Source organism: Elephas maximus, chromosome 12, assembly GCF_024166365.1.
Source record: "Elephas maximus indicus isolate mEleMax1 chromosome 12, mEleMax1 primary haplotype, whole genome shotgun sequence".
Classification (NCBI taxonomy): domain Eukaryota; kingdom Metazoa; phylum Chordata; class Mammalia; order Proboscidea; family Elephantidae; genus Elephas; species Elephas maximus.
The window spans coordinates 85,081,557-85,097,223 of record NC_064830.1 but is presented as its reverse complement, the minus strand read 5'-3'; the positions used below and the strand labels follow the sequence as shown (position 1 = coordinate 85,097,223).

Below are 15,667 nucleotides of genomic sequence, written 5' to 3'. Positions count from 1 at the left end.
GAATGCAAATCAAAATGACAGTGAGCTACTACTTCACACCCATTAGGCTAGCTAGTATAAAAAAAAATGAACAAATGTTGATGAGAATATGGAGAAATTGGAACACCTGTCCATTGCTAATGGGAATGTGAAAAGTTGCAGCTGCTGTGGAAAACAGTTTGGCAGTTCCTTAAAAAGTTAAACATGGAATGCACTGTATGTGATGGTTACGGTTGTGTGCCAGCTTGCCTGGGCCATGATACTCAGTGGCTTAATAGTTGTATGATAGTGTGATTACTTCCATGATGAGATTTGATATTATGTGATCACCTCCATGATGGGATCTGCTGTGAGTACCCAGTCAGTTGAAAGGGATTTTCCTTGGGCGTGTGGCCTGCATTGAATATAAGTGGATATTCTGGCAAGGCTTCTAGGCTCTTGCTTGTTCTGGATCCCGCAGCTGGCTTCTGTTCATCTGACCTTCAGTTCTTGGGACTTGAGCAAGCAGCTTACCTGCAGTCTTGCCTGCCGATCTTTGGGATTCTTTGATCTTCACAGCCTGTGAATGAGAGCCTTGCTCACCGACCTGCCAATCTTGGGTTCACCGGCTCCTGCAGCTACATGCTTCAGGAGAAACCTCTTATCTTGGTCCATGGACTGGGAATGTTCCAGCCTCTACAACCACATGAGCCATTTCCTTGATATATATTTCTCTCTCTTTCTCTCTCTCTCTCTATATATTTATATGCTTCTCTAGAGAACCCAGCCTAAGACACCATGTGACCCAGGAATTCCACTCCTAGGTATATACCCAAAAGACTTGAAAGCAGGGACTCAGACAGATACTTGCAGCTTCATTGCATGCTTGTATGCACTTACAGGCTTCGTTACAGCATTATTCACAATACCCAAAAGGCAAACACAATCCAAATGTTCATCAGCAGATGAATGGATGAGCAAAATGTGGTATATACATATGATGGAATATTGTTCAGCCAAAAAGAAAATGAAGCTCTAATGCATGTTACCATATGGATGAACCTTGAAAACATTATGCTGAGTGAAATAAGTCAGGCAGAAAAGGACAAATGTTGTATCATCCCACTTATATGAAATATCTAGAACAGGCAAATGCATAAAGAGAGAAAATAGGTTACTGGTTATGGAGCAGAAGGTGGGAATGGGGAGTTATTATTTAACAGGTACAGAGTTTCTGTTTGGAGTTGATGGAGCTGAGATGGAGAGAAAAGCAGAAAAGGGATGGTGGAGAGGCTTGGCCCAGAGCTGGGCATTATTGGCCAGGGTCCTTAAAATTTAGCATGTCGCGGAATTGTCTGGAGGGCTTGTTAAAAGGCAGATTGCTGGGCTCCACCCCTGGAGATTATGATTCAGCAGGTCTCGGGTGGGACTCGGAAGTTTGCATTTGTAACAATTTCCCAGGCAACATTGATGCTGCTAGACTGGGGACCAGACAATGAGTAGTACCAGCTTAGACCTTTAGAGAAAAAAAAAAAAAAAAAAACTGGTGTGAAAGGAGACCAAAAAACACCAGTTGCCATCATGTTGTTTCCAACTTATGGAGGCCCCATGTATGTCAGAGTAGAACTGTGCTCCATGGAGTTTTCGATGGCTGATTTTTCAGAAGTAGACCACCAGATCATTCTTCCAAGGTGCCTCTGGATAGACTTGAACCTCCAACCTTTTGGTTAGCAACTGAGCACATTAACCATTTACACCACCTAGAGAAATGACAGAGTCTTCAAATACACAATGACCACTGCACGTTTTCCTTCACTCTCCTAAAGCCCTTTCACACTTATTGCTTGTACCATATAATAGAGTGTTTTAATGTATGTATTTATTCTATGGTTCTCATGAGCACCAGACTCACCAGTTACGTTCCAAAATCCTTGAGGGGCATGGAACATGACATTATGTATCATTTAAGATTGATTGTTGATTGTCTAGCTGTTAAGAGACGGTCAAGGTCTTGTTTTTGATCTTCCAGATATTGACCTAGAGCTTAAGGTGTAATTTTCTGGGATAGACAGTAACATGAAATGATTAAGAGTCAGGCTTTGAAGGCAGATAGACCTGGGGTCAAACACTGGTTCACCCAGTGCTAGCTGAGTTATCTCTGTCAAGCCATTTAGCCTAGGAGTGATCCTGGATTCCTCCCTATTCCTTATTCCCCGTATCCAACCCATCAATAAATCCGATTGGCCCCTCTCCAAAATATATTTTCAAACTCTCCACAGGGATCAACTGTCACCTCCCCAGTGAAGCCTTCCCTGGAAACCCTGTCTGAGGCAGCCTTTACCTAGCATGTCTTACAATGTCTCCCTGTCATAGCACTTAGCTGTGACATATGTCTTCACAGCACTTAGAACAGTCAACATTTATCTCATTTATTTATATACTTATTTTCATCTGTTTCCTCTATCACTAGAATGCAAGCCCCAGTAAAGCAGGGACCCTATATGTCCTATTCACTTATGAATCTCCAGGGTCTTCTAGAATAAGTTCTAGCAGATAACTGGTTCCCAAAATATTTGTTGAATAGATGTTGTTGTTGTTGTTGCTAGGTGCTGTTGAGTCAGTTCCGACTCATAGCGACCTTATTATATACAACAGAACAAAACACTGCCCAGTTCTGCATCATTCTCACAATCATTGCTATGTTTGAGCCCATTGTTGCAGCCACTGTGCCAATTCATCTTTGTTGAGGGTCTTCCTCTTCTTCACTGACCCTGTACTTTACCAAGCAGGATGTCTTTCTCCAGTCCCTGATCTCTCCTGATAACATGACCAAAGTACCTGAGACATAGTCTCACATACATGTAAGAGTAAATAAATGAGTGATTCTTCAGGTCTGTTTTCTCATCTGCAAGATGGAAATAAAAATATTTCCTGTCCTCTAAGGTCATTTTAAGGAATAAATGAGATAATACATGTATAACCCAAACCCAATGCCGTATAATACATGCATACAAGAATAAAAACGAACACTTACGTAGTGCTTACCAGGTACCAGGAATGGCTTTAAGCCTTACAAGATATTGTTATCCCCATTTTACAAGTGAGGAAAGCCAGGTAGAGAGAGATTTTTGTGACTTATCCATGGTCATACAGCTAGCAAGGGGCAGAGCCTAGATTCAAGCCCACCCAGCTCAGATCAAAGTCCATATTCATAACCACCACACTTTACTGTAGAACTCTTGGCACAGGGACCAGCCCTTCGCAAGTACACAATAAACACTCATAGGCTCTTTCATTTCATATGTCAAGCCTTGCCCAATAGCTGTATATTTTTCCATCAAGTCACCACGAACACCAGGTCCCAGTTCTTACTCCCACCTGGGCTTTTTCAAGCCTTGTCCCCCTTCCCTGGGAACAGGATCAGTGGTTCTGGGTTCTTCATTCTATCTCTGCCCCCAGAGTCTGCCAACGTGGGCAGCTCCCCTATCATCCTTCTCCCAACCCTTTCCTCCTCATTCTAAGGGCACTACATTTTTCTGACAAAGATTCTTGGCCAACTAACTGACCATTTCATCCTACCTTTTTCTTTACTTCTGCGTGACATCGTGTAGAACAGGGCATAGGGAAGGAACCTTTCTGCTTCACACTCCCCTTTTAGTTAATAACAGCCTCGGTGGATTTAGGGGAAAGTTCACTGTTTGAGGGGGAAAGAGGGGAAATTTTTTCTGTACAGGCTACCAGTTCCTGATACCACAGTGATCCCCCAAAAAACATTGCCCCCCTCCTTAGCTCTATTTACCCCACAGTGCAAACCCCATCCCTTTACCACCTTTAAAAAAAAAAAAAAAAGCCAAGACAAATACCCTTGAGGCCTTGATATTCCCTGATTTTTGTTAAGAAAAATACCCAAAGGTAGGGGTTCCCTTGAGCCAAAGTTATCAAACCCCTGAACTCAACACTCAGGAAACTGATATCTACAACTATAGGATTTGTGCCTAGTTTGTGGTTTAAAACAAACATGGCTGAGGCAGGGCCCCAAATCAATCTCCATTCAATTTAGCCTGGAACATCTATACGACTTGCCCACTGAGCCAGTGTTGAGAAACAGCAGAGTCAGGAGATGCCTGGATGGAGGCACCTCAAGTCTAACCATACTAGGAAAGGACTCCAGTCCATTCTCTTGGGGCAGGCAGTAATATGTAAAGAAGACTTCACAGTGTCTGAGACATAGACACTGTCACAGAGGGGCTGAGACTCACAGACAGGTGGCCTCTCCTCCCAATTTTCTTCTCACCTGGGAAGAGGACACGGCTGACCATTCCAGGGAGAACCATCATGAAAAGAGGCAGCACTTTCAGGTATGCGGCCATCAGAGAGCCTCCTTTGGCATGAGACAGGTTCTTGGCAGCCAGGGTCCGCTGAACAATCACCTGGAAGACAGTGAGGGTGGTTGGAAGCTAGTAAGGCTTTATCTTAAGGCAAAATAAGTGCATATAGGGTCGCTATGTCACTGGGTTATAGGCGTCCCTGGGTGGTGTAAACAGTTAATGTGCTCAGCTGCGAACCAAAAGGTTGGAGGTTTGAGTCAACCCAGAGGTGCCTTAGAAGAAAGGCCTGGTGATTTACTTCCAAAAAATCAGCAATTGAAAACCCTATGGGATACCCTGCTCTGACACACATGGGGTTGCCATGAGTCAGAATCAACTCAACACCAACTGGTACTGGTAGTGTGTATAGCTTCTTGGCAGTTGTGGTGGACTTAGGATCTTTGCTTGCCTGGCTTCTCTTTGAGGAAGCATCTCCTTTCCAATCTCAATCCTTGTGGTCCAGCTGGGATAGCTATGACCCCCACTCTGCTAGCTCCTCACTCCTTTATCTAGAAGTTGGATGTGGCCAATTAGACTGCTCCACAGAAGCACTCCACCTCCCTGGAAAGGTGTATACTCAAACCAGGCCAATTAGAGCTCTCCACAGGACTTCTTATAAATGAATGGGAAAGAGGCACCCTACCCCTACAGCCTCCACTGGATTGCTAACAGTAAACATAGTTCAGGACTTCTGGCTGCATGTCTGCTATCATGTTGGGAAAGTCTCCTTGAGACTAAAGTCCTCCCAGAGCAAAGCAAAACTGGGAGACATAGAGAAACAGACAATTTCTGACAACCTAGTATGAGCCTCTCAATCTAGCTGTGCCAGGTCTGGTTTATAGTGTGGGCTTTGGAGACAGACAGCCTGGGTTGAAATCCCTACTTCCTGGCTGTGTGACCTTGAGCAAGTGAATTTACTTCTCTTTGCTCCAGTTTCCTCATCTATAAAATGGGAATAATACTAGGGAGGTTTTGACAATTAAATGAAGCAAAATATTTAGAACACTTAAAATAGTGCTTCTGGCCTCCCAGCTATGCAAGTTAAAAATAAAAAGCCCTTTTATGCTTATTCTTTTTTTTTTTTTAATAAACTAAAAGAGTCCTCACTAAATCAGCAAAGAACCCTTAATGCGAAGAATGCTGAGAAGCAGGATTTTCCCAAACCCACAGCACACCCTTAACATTTTTTTAGAGTCCACAGGACAAATGTGCACACATTTTTAGGAGGAGACATTGGCGCTTGGGGAGCAAGTCATCTGCAGAACCCGCGAGACTGGACAGTGTCAGACAATTGCCAGAGGCATCAGATGACTAAGGAGGACCCTTCGATTCAGACCTGAGAAGTTAGCTGTCCTTGCGTAGCACTTGGTCTGTCATTTCTTAAGACTCCAAACATATTGCTAGGGAGGCTAGAATACTTAACAAATACAGTGTCAATGTAAAGATATCAGAGTCTATGGGATACTGCTTATTGCTTCAATAAGGTGCCAACAGAGGCGTGCAAGTGTCAATTGTCTGGAAGCAGACAGGAAATAGTTTACAGCTTTGTAAAACGAAGTCTTTTCTACTTCAGATCCAAAACTGTGACTGAAGAGAATGCTGGCTTCTATGACTATGGAGTGGTGTCTCCTACTATGAATTTAAGAAATGGCTAAGTTTTAAGAGAGTTGTGCTGCTTGAAAAAAGCAAAGCCTAAGGAGGAGAGTGTTACCCTATAAGACAATGCCCAGGCCCAAGTAATGGGGCATGCTTCATAGGGATGTTATGAGAACAAATTAATAATACATATAAAATGCTTAGCTCAGCGACCAGCAGCACATCCTTTGACATCAATAAACTTTTAAGTGCAACTATTGTTATCAATAATTATTCACCTCTTCTGTCTCCATCCAAGAGATATAGAATTTGAGGATGGAATGGTGACTTGCCTTTCTTCTGTTCTCGGATGAGCCCAGATATAGTTCTGTAGGCAAAGATGTGTTTCCTAGGCTGCACCAGCACAGTGAACCAGCACCCTCTTTGTGCAGAATCTGGCTCAGCAGCAACGCCGTGTGGCCAAAACCAAAGTCACAGGGCTAGAGGGAGGCCTGGGCTTGCTGGCTCTCTTGCCCTGTCTGGCATTTGGAAGCAAGAATGGGCCCTTTCCTTTCGGACTAAGTCCTTGGGTTCTTGAATAATATGGGTTGGGGTGGAGGTGACCTTCTAGAGGTAGACACCGGAATTCCTGCTAATAAGGGTTTGAGGAATCTCAAGTAATTACAGGTAGTCCCCGACTTACAATATGTTAGAGTTATGACGAACCACACTTAACGACCGTCTGTTGTTTTGTGCGTGTGTACCTCTTAGTAAGTAACATGTACTATATATAATGTTGCAGCTCGTAATTTGGTGATGTTGTTATTCTCAGATGTTCACTTGCAGGTGTTCAAATATCAAATTTATAAAGATAATGATAAGAAAAGGTAACAATAATGAAAACTGAAAAAAAAAGTATTCAACTTACACCAGAACTGACTTAGGACAGAGTCCTCGGAATGGAACCCCATCATAAGCAGAGACTACCTATATTTGTAAAACTTAATAAATACATACTGGTGAACTGTGCCAAGAGCAGAAACATAAATGATGGCAAAAATTATAATGTTTTTGATAGTTTATTTACTGTCCCTGCAGCACAGGCCTCTGGCCTAATTCTGTGTGCTACCCTATTTTATAACTATTAGTAGCCCCATTTAACAGATGAGGAAATGGGGACCCAGAGATGTTAAATAATGTCCCAGATCTCTTGGATTGAATGTCCACGCTGTTAGCCCAGTTCTGTACTGTCTCCCAGGATCTCTCCCACCTTAGATTTGCTACGGGGCGGGCGGGGGAGGGGGGGCGGGGGGGGCTCTCTCTTAAAGGGACCGTGTACGTATATTTCATCCATCACGCCTTGGAAATTAACTCTTCACTCAGAGTCCTCTCTCATGGGTGGGACCTGGGTTTCATTCTCTGTAATGTCCCCTGTATCAATCTCACTTTCCAACCCCATGTTCTTTATTTTATTTAAACTCCTCTCAGCCCTGACTATGCAATATAGCTTCCAAAATGGTAAACAGATTTTTGATTTTTTAGCAAAAAATAAATAAATAAAATGAATATACACTCATATAAAATTTTTCAAAAACTAATACATCTACCTCCCCCCTCAAAAAAAAGGCACAAACCTGTTGCAGTTGAGTCGATTCCAACTCATAGTGACCCTATAGGGCTGAGTAGAAGTGCCCACAGGGTGTATTTGAACTGCAGACCTTTTAGTTAGTAGCTGTAGCTCACTGTGACTCTTAACCACTGCGCCACCACTGGAGCCCTGTTGGTGCAGTGGTTAAGAGTGCAACTGCCAACCAAAAAGTCAGCAATACGAAACCACCAGCCACTCCTTGGAAACCCTATGGGGCAGTTCTACTCTGTCCTATAGGGTCACTATGAGTCAGAATCGACTTGATGGCAATGGGTTTTCAGATCCATCCCAGGAGCCCATAAACTGTATATCAAGAATTCTTGATTTATTTGCTCATTGCCAGTCAAACTTACTTTTTCTAATGTCTTAACTTTCATTTTAGTTAAATAACTGGAATTACACATTATTCACACCAGAAATACACTTTTGTTAAATTCGATTAAATTTAGCTACATGGCACATGTGTTCTTCCAGAAAAGTGCACTCAGAAAGAAAATTTTGACATATTAATGCAATAGATCTGATCTTTACTGTAGCAATTTTTTTTTTGAATAGATGAAGGTGAAAACTTTAGAAAGTACAAACAGGTGTGCAGTGAACTGGCTCCCATCCATCCTTGGTGCTCATCTGCCCAGTCTCCCTGCCTTGTAGTTTTCTGTATACCTACCCAGAGTCTTCTTATGCATACAAAGGCAAATACAAATAGTGACTCTATTCCTCCCCTTTTTACACACGAGGGCTGATCATACACATCGCTCTGCTTTTTGTTTTTCTTTTTCACAGCAGTGATGCATTTGCCCCAAGACCTTTGCCCTGGCTTTTCCCACTGCCACAATGCTCATCCCCCAACAGTCACATGGAGTGCTTGCTCTTCTCCTTCAAAGCCTTTGCTCAACCCTCGCTTCTCAATCATGCCTCCCCTGACCACCCTATGTTAAATCTTATTCCCACACTGCTAAACTCCCTTAACCCACTCTACTCTTTTTTTTTCATAGCATGCATCCCCTTTTGACATCCACATAATGCACTTATTTATTGTCTGTGGTGTTTTTCTCGCTATGCCCACTAGAGGCTCCACAACGGCAGAGGGCGCTCTCTGCTTTGTCGCTCATGATTTCCCAGTGCCCAGCGAGTATCTGTTGAACAAACGACATCTAGCATCCATGTTAACCTCCATCTAAAATTGGCATCTCTTTTGCTTCCTAGATCCTTGCACACATCAGTAGAATGTATTCAACTTTTCCCTTTGCAAATACCAGCTTTGGATTTGTCATTAGCATTAGTGAGGGCAAGAAGTGAAATAGCAGATAGAGCCTTGGGAAGAAAGGAGTCAAGGAATGTGGGGAAACGCAAATGAGACCGAAACACTGACTTCAGCCAGCCCAAGGAGAGAAGCATCCTGGACGTGCTCACTGGGCTAGCTGCCCTGTACCTGATCTGTGCACCAGTACCAGAGGGAGGGGATGGACATTCCAAGCAGGATCCCAGGCCATGGGAGATCAGAGGTCACTGGGTCTCGGAAAATATGGAAGGCGTCTTCTCGGGGCAGCCCACAGCTGCTGTTCTGAGTCCGATTGCTAGCCAGGGCCAAGAAGTACTTCTCCTTCAAGCCTTCCATCCCACCAACTGCATCGAAACCTAGAATTCAGAGGAAGCCCAAGTTTGCCAGAAACTCAGATCCATCCCCAGCAAGTAATAAAAACCACAGTGAAATCTTAGAGCAGAATTTCCAAGGGAAGTTGTTCCCTGTAAGGGTTCTTGACCTTTTTTCTTCTTTTAAATGCCATTGGCAGTACCTATGGATGGTTTCTCAGAATATTAGTTTTAAATTCATAATATAAAACACATAGGATTGTAAAAGAAACCAAAGATATTGAATACAACCAACAAGACATAAAAAATGTGATACGGCAATTTATTTACTCCATTAAATAGTAAAAACTACTTAGTTTCAAAGTAGCTACGAGCACAAACAGTATTCCAATATATCAGTAACAATTGTAATATAATATAAAAATATCTGGGATAAGTTTTGGTATCAAAGTAACAAGCATTGATAATATGACTGAGCTTTGTTGCCTACATTTATAAAGGGAAAATGCTGAATTTCAACTACAGGTTAGTGACATAGAGATGTAATTTTTTCTCCCTGCCCCATTGAAAAAACAAAAAACCAAATTGGTTGCCACTGAGTCAATTCCGACTCATAGTGACCCTGTAGGACAGAGTAGAACTGCCCCATAGGGTTTCCAAGGAGCAGTTGGTGGATTCAAACTGCTGACCTTTTGGTTGGCAGTTGAGCTCTTAACCACTGTGCCACCAGGGCTCCCCAAGAGATACTAGGAAGTGAAAAATAAACTTGCTGCCATTGAGTAGATCCCAACTTGTAGCCACTCTATAGGACAAAGTAGAACTGCCCCATTGGATTTCCAAGGTTAGAAATCTTTACAGAAGCAGGCTGCCACACCTTTTTCCTGCACAGCACCTGGTAGATTCGAACAGCCAACCTTTCAGTTAGTAGCTGGGTGCTTTAACCACTGTGCCACCAGAGCTCCAAAACAGCATGTATAATAAGGTACCTTCAGTTTAAGAAAGATGGAAATATACATACCCAAGGTTATCCCTAAAGTAACATCGTTCTTATTTGATTACATTTTGGAAGGCTTTCTTTTGCGTAAGAGAAGAAGGTGGTACCATTTGGATAAAAATGAAATGTAACCTGCAGCCTTGCTTATTTTTGCTGAAACTTGTGGTAAACAATGGCTACTGAAATGACAAATTTTCCTTGTTTTTTACTTCAGTAGCACAAATGGTTTGCACTCCACTACTCAACTAGAAGTTGGCAGCTCTAATCTACCCAACGGCACCAAGGAAGAAAGGCCTGGTGATGAGCTTCCATAAAGATTACAGCCAAGAAGACCCTAATGAGCAGCTCTTCTCTGTAACACATGGGGTCAACATGAGTCGGAATTGACTCGATGGCAACGAGTTTTTACTTCCATGAAAAATTATTTTGTGGTAGGATATGTGTTGGTTAATAACTGGATCCATCCACATGTGTGTAAAGAGCAAAAGAATATCATCAAAATATAGATCATAGCAGGTAGAAAAGCTAAGAATAGAATCACTCCAGGATGGGGGAAAATGAAGTAGGACAGAGCTTCTCAAATTTTAAGGCGCTTGCAAATCACCTGAGAGCATCATTAAAATGCAGATTCCGATTCAGTAGGTCTGGGGCGGGGCCTGAGATTCTGGATTTCTAATGAGCTCCCAGGTGATGGTGATGCTGTTGGTCCAGGGACCACACTCTGAGCAGCATGGATATAGGAGACATCCTTGGCATAAAGGAAAGTGGATGATTTTTGAGTATTAGTCTTGATTTCAGCCACTTGGCTAAACTCCTTTTTAGGTCAATTTTTCAGTTTCTTTTTTGTTTTCTAGGCAGCCAGTCATGTCATCTACATACAATAATAATTTTGTCTCTTTCCAATATGTGTATCTTATGGTTTTTACTATTATTGCATTAAATAATGGTAAGATAGTACCCTTTTCCTGATGTTGATAGGATTGCTTCTAGTGTTTCTTGGTGCCCCTTTTTGAGAGTTTTTGTTTTTCTTGTAATTTTCCAATTTCTTCTTAAGTTATTGGACCATTCAGGTTTCCTATTTCTCTGGAGTCAATTTTAATAATTTACATTTTCCTAGAAAAGCATAGATTTCAAGCAAATTTTTAAAATTTATTAGCATAAAGCTATGCATATTTTTATAATTTAATTTTTTTCTCTGTGTGTCTGTTTAGTTCATTTTCTCATTTCTGAAATTAATTATGCTGCCTTGTTTTTTCTCCCTTTTCTTTGATGTGATTTGCCACTGTTTTTTATTGCTTTTGTCAAAGAAATAGAAATTGGAATAATACATTCTGTAGTTTCTTCTAACTCACTAAATTGGGCTTTTATACTTATGAATATAAATGTTTTCATAGGAATAAAGCTTTTGACTCCATAAAAAAAAAAAACTTTTTTTAGTTTATTAAGTGTGAAATGTAAAGTTCTCATTGTTTTCTAAGTAGCCCATAATTGCAGTTTTTATTTCCTCTTTGACCCAAGCACTATTTAGTAGACTGCTTTAAAATTTCTTAATTATTAGTTTTTTTTTTTTTTTTAATTTACGCTTTTCCTGATGAGTTTAAATTTTTTAAACACGGGCAAGATAATGTAATTGAACAATGTCTGCATGGGTATTTTTGCCAATTTTGGATTTTTTTTTCCAATGATTAATTTTTATAGATTGTTCTATGGATGCTGGGGAAAAAAAGATGTATCTACTATTATGAGAATGAAATCAAACTTATTCATTTATATAATTCATAACTTCTAAATCCTTTTTGATGTTTTGGCTACTTGACCTGTCTTGTGTTAAAAGTCTTTTAGTAATATTTTGGTTTCTGTCAATTTTTCCTATTTTAAACGTATGCTTTGTGCGTTTCGAAACAATGTTATTTCATTCATAAAGGTTATATCTTCACTGTAATTTGCTATTTTTCAATATAAAATGATTTTTTGCTCTTGTACTTTGTTTCAGGTACATCACTTGCAAATTCTATAAAGTTGAATTTTCTGAACCCAAACTAGAATCCTTGAGTTTTGTTGAAAAAATAAACAATGTATAAACCCCAAACGAAACCCACTGCCATTGAGTCAATTCCAACTCATAGTGACCGTATAGAACAGAGTAGAACTGCCTCACAGGTTTCCCGAGGCTATAAATCCTCATCAAAGCAGACTGCCACATCTTTCTCCCACAGAGCAGCTGGTGAGTTCAAACTGCTGAGCTTCCAGTTAGCATTTGAGCAATTAGCCACCGCACTACTTCTTAAACAATGTACAGAAAAGTAAAAAGAATAATAGAACTAACGGCCATGTACTCACCACATAGATTGATAATTGCTAAGAGAATCCTTGTCTTTTAATAGGGAATTTTATCCCATTTACTTGTATTATAACTGATTTGTTTACTCTTACTTTGTATTCCATTTCATTCTCTCCCTTTGGTTGCAATTTGTTGTTATTTCTTTTCAAGAAAGAAACATACACACCATATATAAAAGATAAGAATTTTATAAATGTCTGGATTTTTTTTTTCTTTCTCTTGATGTTTGAGTCTTTGCTATTTGATGGGAAATACAACATACCATCTCTCTCAACACTTCTAGTGTTTGCTAGTGAAGCATGTGGTTTTAGATTGAGACAATCTGTTATTAAATTTTTATACTTTTTAAAGAAAAAAATGTAATCTGCCTTAAATTTTTAAGCAGGCTAACAACAATTTTGTTAGGTATATAACTATTTTAACTGGATCATTGTTTACCATCATTTATTTTAAAATATAATATAAGCACTTAATTTTTTTTTTTCATTTCTCTCATTCTTGTATCTTTAAGATGGGTGCTTACATTCTCCTCTGTCTTCACTGAGTCCTTGCCTATTAGGATATACTTCTATGACCTTGGCACATAAACTCCAAGTTGGCTGGATATCTAATTTTTAGGATACAGTTTTCCCCATAAAATTCTATAGACCTTGCTTTACTGTCTTCTGGCATTTTAGTATTATAGAAGAATGAGGCCAGATTGTTGACCCTTTTTGGCTCACCACTTTTTCCCTGTCTGGATTCTTTAGCATTGTTTATTATCCTTATACTTCCAAATTTTTTCATAATACTTCTATCTGGGGATCTCTTCTCCTTGATTTTGCCTAAAACACAGTGAACCCTTTATACCCACCTAGGTACCTTTTGCTTTGTCTAAAAGAAAGTTTTCTTACATGATGACTTTAATTATTTCTTCTGTTCCATTTGTTCTGATCTTTAAGAATAAAAATTCTCAAATGTTAGATCTATGTTCTCTGTCCTCCACATTCATTATCTTTTAAAAATTGTTTTATTATTTTTTCCTTTTCCTCTGCATTTTCTGAGGATTTCTTGTATTTGTTGTCATCATTGATCTGATTTTTCTTAGCATTTGCTATGCTGTTTACATCCTCCAGGGAAGGGTTTAATTCTGCCAGTGCACTTAGAAAGTATATCATAATCCTCTCTAATCCAATTCCTTTTTCACCTGCTCCTATTCTCTCTTCATCTCATTTTACTCTCTAGTTTTATCTTTCATATATGTTTCATAGAGTCTGTAATTCTGGACACTCCACATTCTTGGCATTTTCTTCTGAGTCGCTAAAGATATAATTTTCAGCAGGATGCTATGACATCTTCAAAATAATGCTCTCTTTCTCCTGTACTACAGTACCTCCCAAAGCCTTTAAGGCTTAATGAGCGGCTTCCATCTAAAAGGTAGAAACCTAGAAAGCGTGACACTGTAACATTAACAGTGAGTAAAAGCTGGTTAATGTATAAATTCATAAATTTCTTGAATCCATCAGAGACCTAAGGTCACAGAGCAATCAACTGGCTGAGATGTAAGAACAGACAAGAACCCCCAAGGGGAGACAAGATGGGAGCATTGGCTTACTGGTAGCAGAGCAAGGGAGAAAGACAGAATTACCATACACATTGGTAGGAAGAATTTGGCTAAAAAAAATTTTTTTTTAATTGCTAAAGTCTGAGTGTAGGCTAGCATGTGAGTATAAAATCCCGGACACAAGGGGAGTTAGCACTTACTTGCAGGCTCTTCTCCATGGATCTTCACTGGGTGCTCATGAAAAAGATTGGGGGCAAGACAGGAACTAGGAGAGACCTGCCTTCAGTGGTGCAGGCCTGGAGAAGGGGAGTGGCTGCCACACGGGAAATGCACAGAGCATCAGTCAGACCCTTTGCCCTAAGAAACAAAAGACTTAAGACCTTGGTGAAAGGGCAGCAAACCCCAGCATCTACAGGAAGCCAATTTGTGCTGAGGGGAGTTAAACGAAAAAATCCCTCAAGCCCTGGGTGAAGGGCAGAAAATTTTCCTGGACCTAGACTATTAGTATCCTACTACTGGAGCAGGATCTCTGTGAAAAATCCCATACCAAGACCCAGGCACGAAGGGCCAGCCTAAGAGTGAGGCAGGATCAAGACAACAGAACACTCTTCCTGTACCCCGTGAACATGAGAGCAAACATTGGAGAATAAGCAACAGCAATCTACTTCTGGGAGATGGGCAAGGGCATGGATAGAGACCCTTTTCTGAGTTACAAGTACACAGTAAAGCCCAAAAGCTGAGATTAGAGGCTGATAAACCCTCTGACAAGCTAGACCCATCCTGGGCATAAGCTAACGCTAGAGGAATTCAAAGCTGGTGGTGCACTGAAAGCAACCAGCGCAACAAAAAAATCTAAACCCAGTTCACCTCCTAACCAGATTGCCTCAAGTTCCCACACTAGTGACCCAGCAGAAGAAAAGGCACACCCATTTCCAGACATAAATGTAATTTGCCTGAATCTCTACTGTCCAATTCATTATGTAAAACGTCAATAAAAAATTATGAGGCACACACACCAAAAAAGCAAGAATAAACAACTCACTGTCAAGAGCCAATTAATAAACAAAGCCAAGTTTAAAGATAACCCAGATATTGGGACCACCAGTTTTCACTGGCCAAATCTTTTCAGAAGCAGACTGCTGGGTCCTTCTTCCTAGTCTGTCTTAGTCTGGAAGCTCAGCTGAAACCTTTCCACCATGGGTAACCAACCCTGCTGGTATTTGAATACTGGTGGCATAGCTTCCAGCATCACAGCAACACATAGTGAAAACCTTATGAATAGCAGCGGAACATTGTTTGATATAGTGCTGGAAGATGAGACCCTCAGGTTGGAAGTGACTCAAAAGATGACTGGGGAAGAACTGCCTCCTCAAAGTAGAGTCGACCCTAATGACATGGATGGAGTAAAGCTTTCAGGACCTTCATTTGCTGATGTGGCATGACTCAAACTGAGAAGGAACAGCTGCAAACATCCATTAATAATCTGAACCTAGAATGTATGAAGTAAGAATCTACAAAAATTGGAAATTGTCAAAAATGAAATGGAATGCATAAACATTGATATCATAGGCATTAGTGAGCTGAAATGGACTGGTATTGGCCATTTTGAATCAGACAATCATATGGTCTACTATGCCGGGAACGACAA

General features: G+C 40.6%; 1 protein-coding gene across 1 annotated transcript in view; it reads right to left on the bottom strand.

Annotated features, from left to right (window-relative positions):
- The window catches only part of SLC5A11 (solute carrier family 5 member 11), a 58,341-nt gene that overhangs the window by 10,534 nt on the left and 32,140 nt on the right, over positions 1–15,667 (bottom strand). The window contains exons 10-11 of the mRNA XM_049903470.1: positions 8,981–9,186; positions 4,253–4,388 (exon numbers count right to left, since the gene is read on the bottom strand). Coding sequence (XP_049759427.1) covers positions 4,253–4,388; positions 8,981–9,186 — 342 coding nt within the window. The remainder of the gene's footprint in view (positions 1–4,252; positions 4,389–8,980; positions 9,187–15,667) is intronic.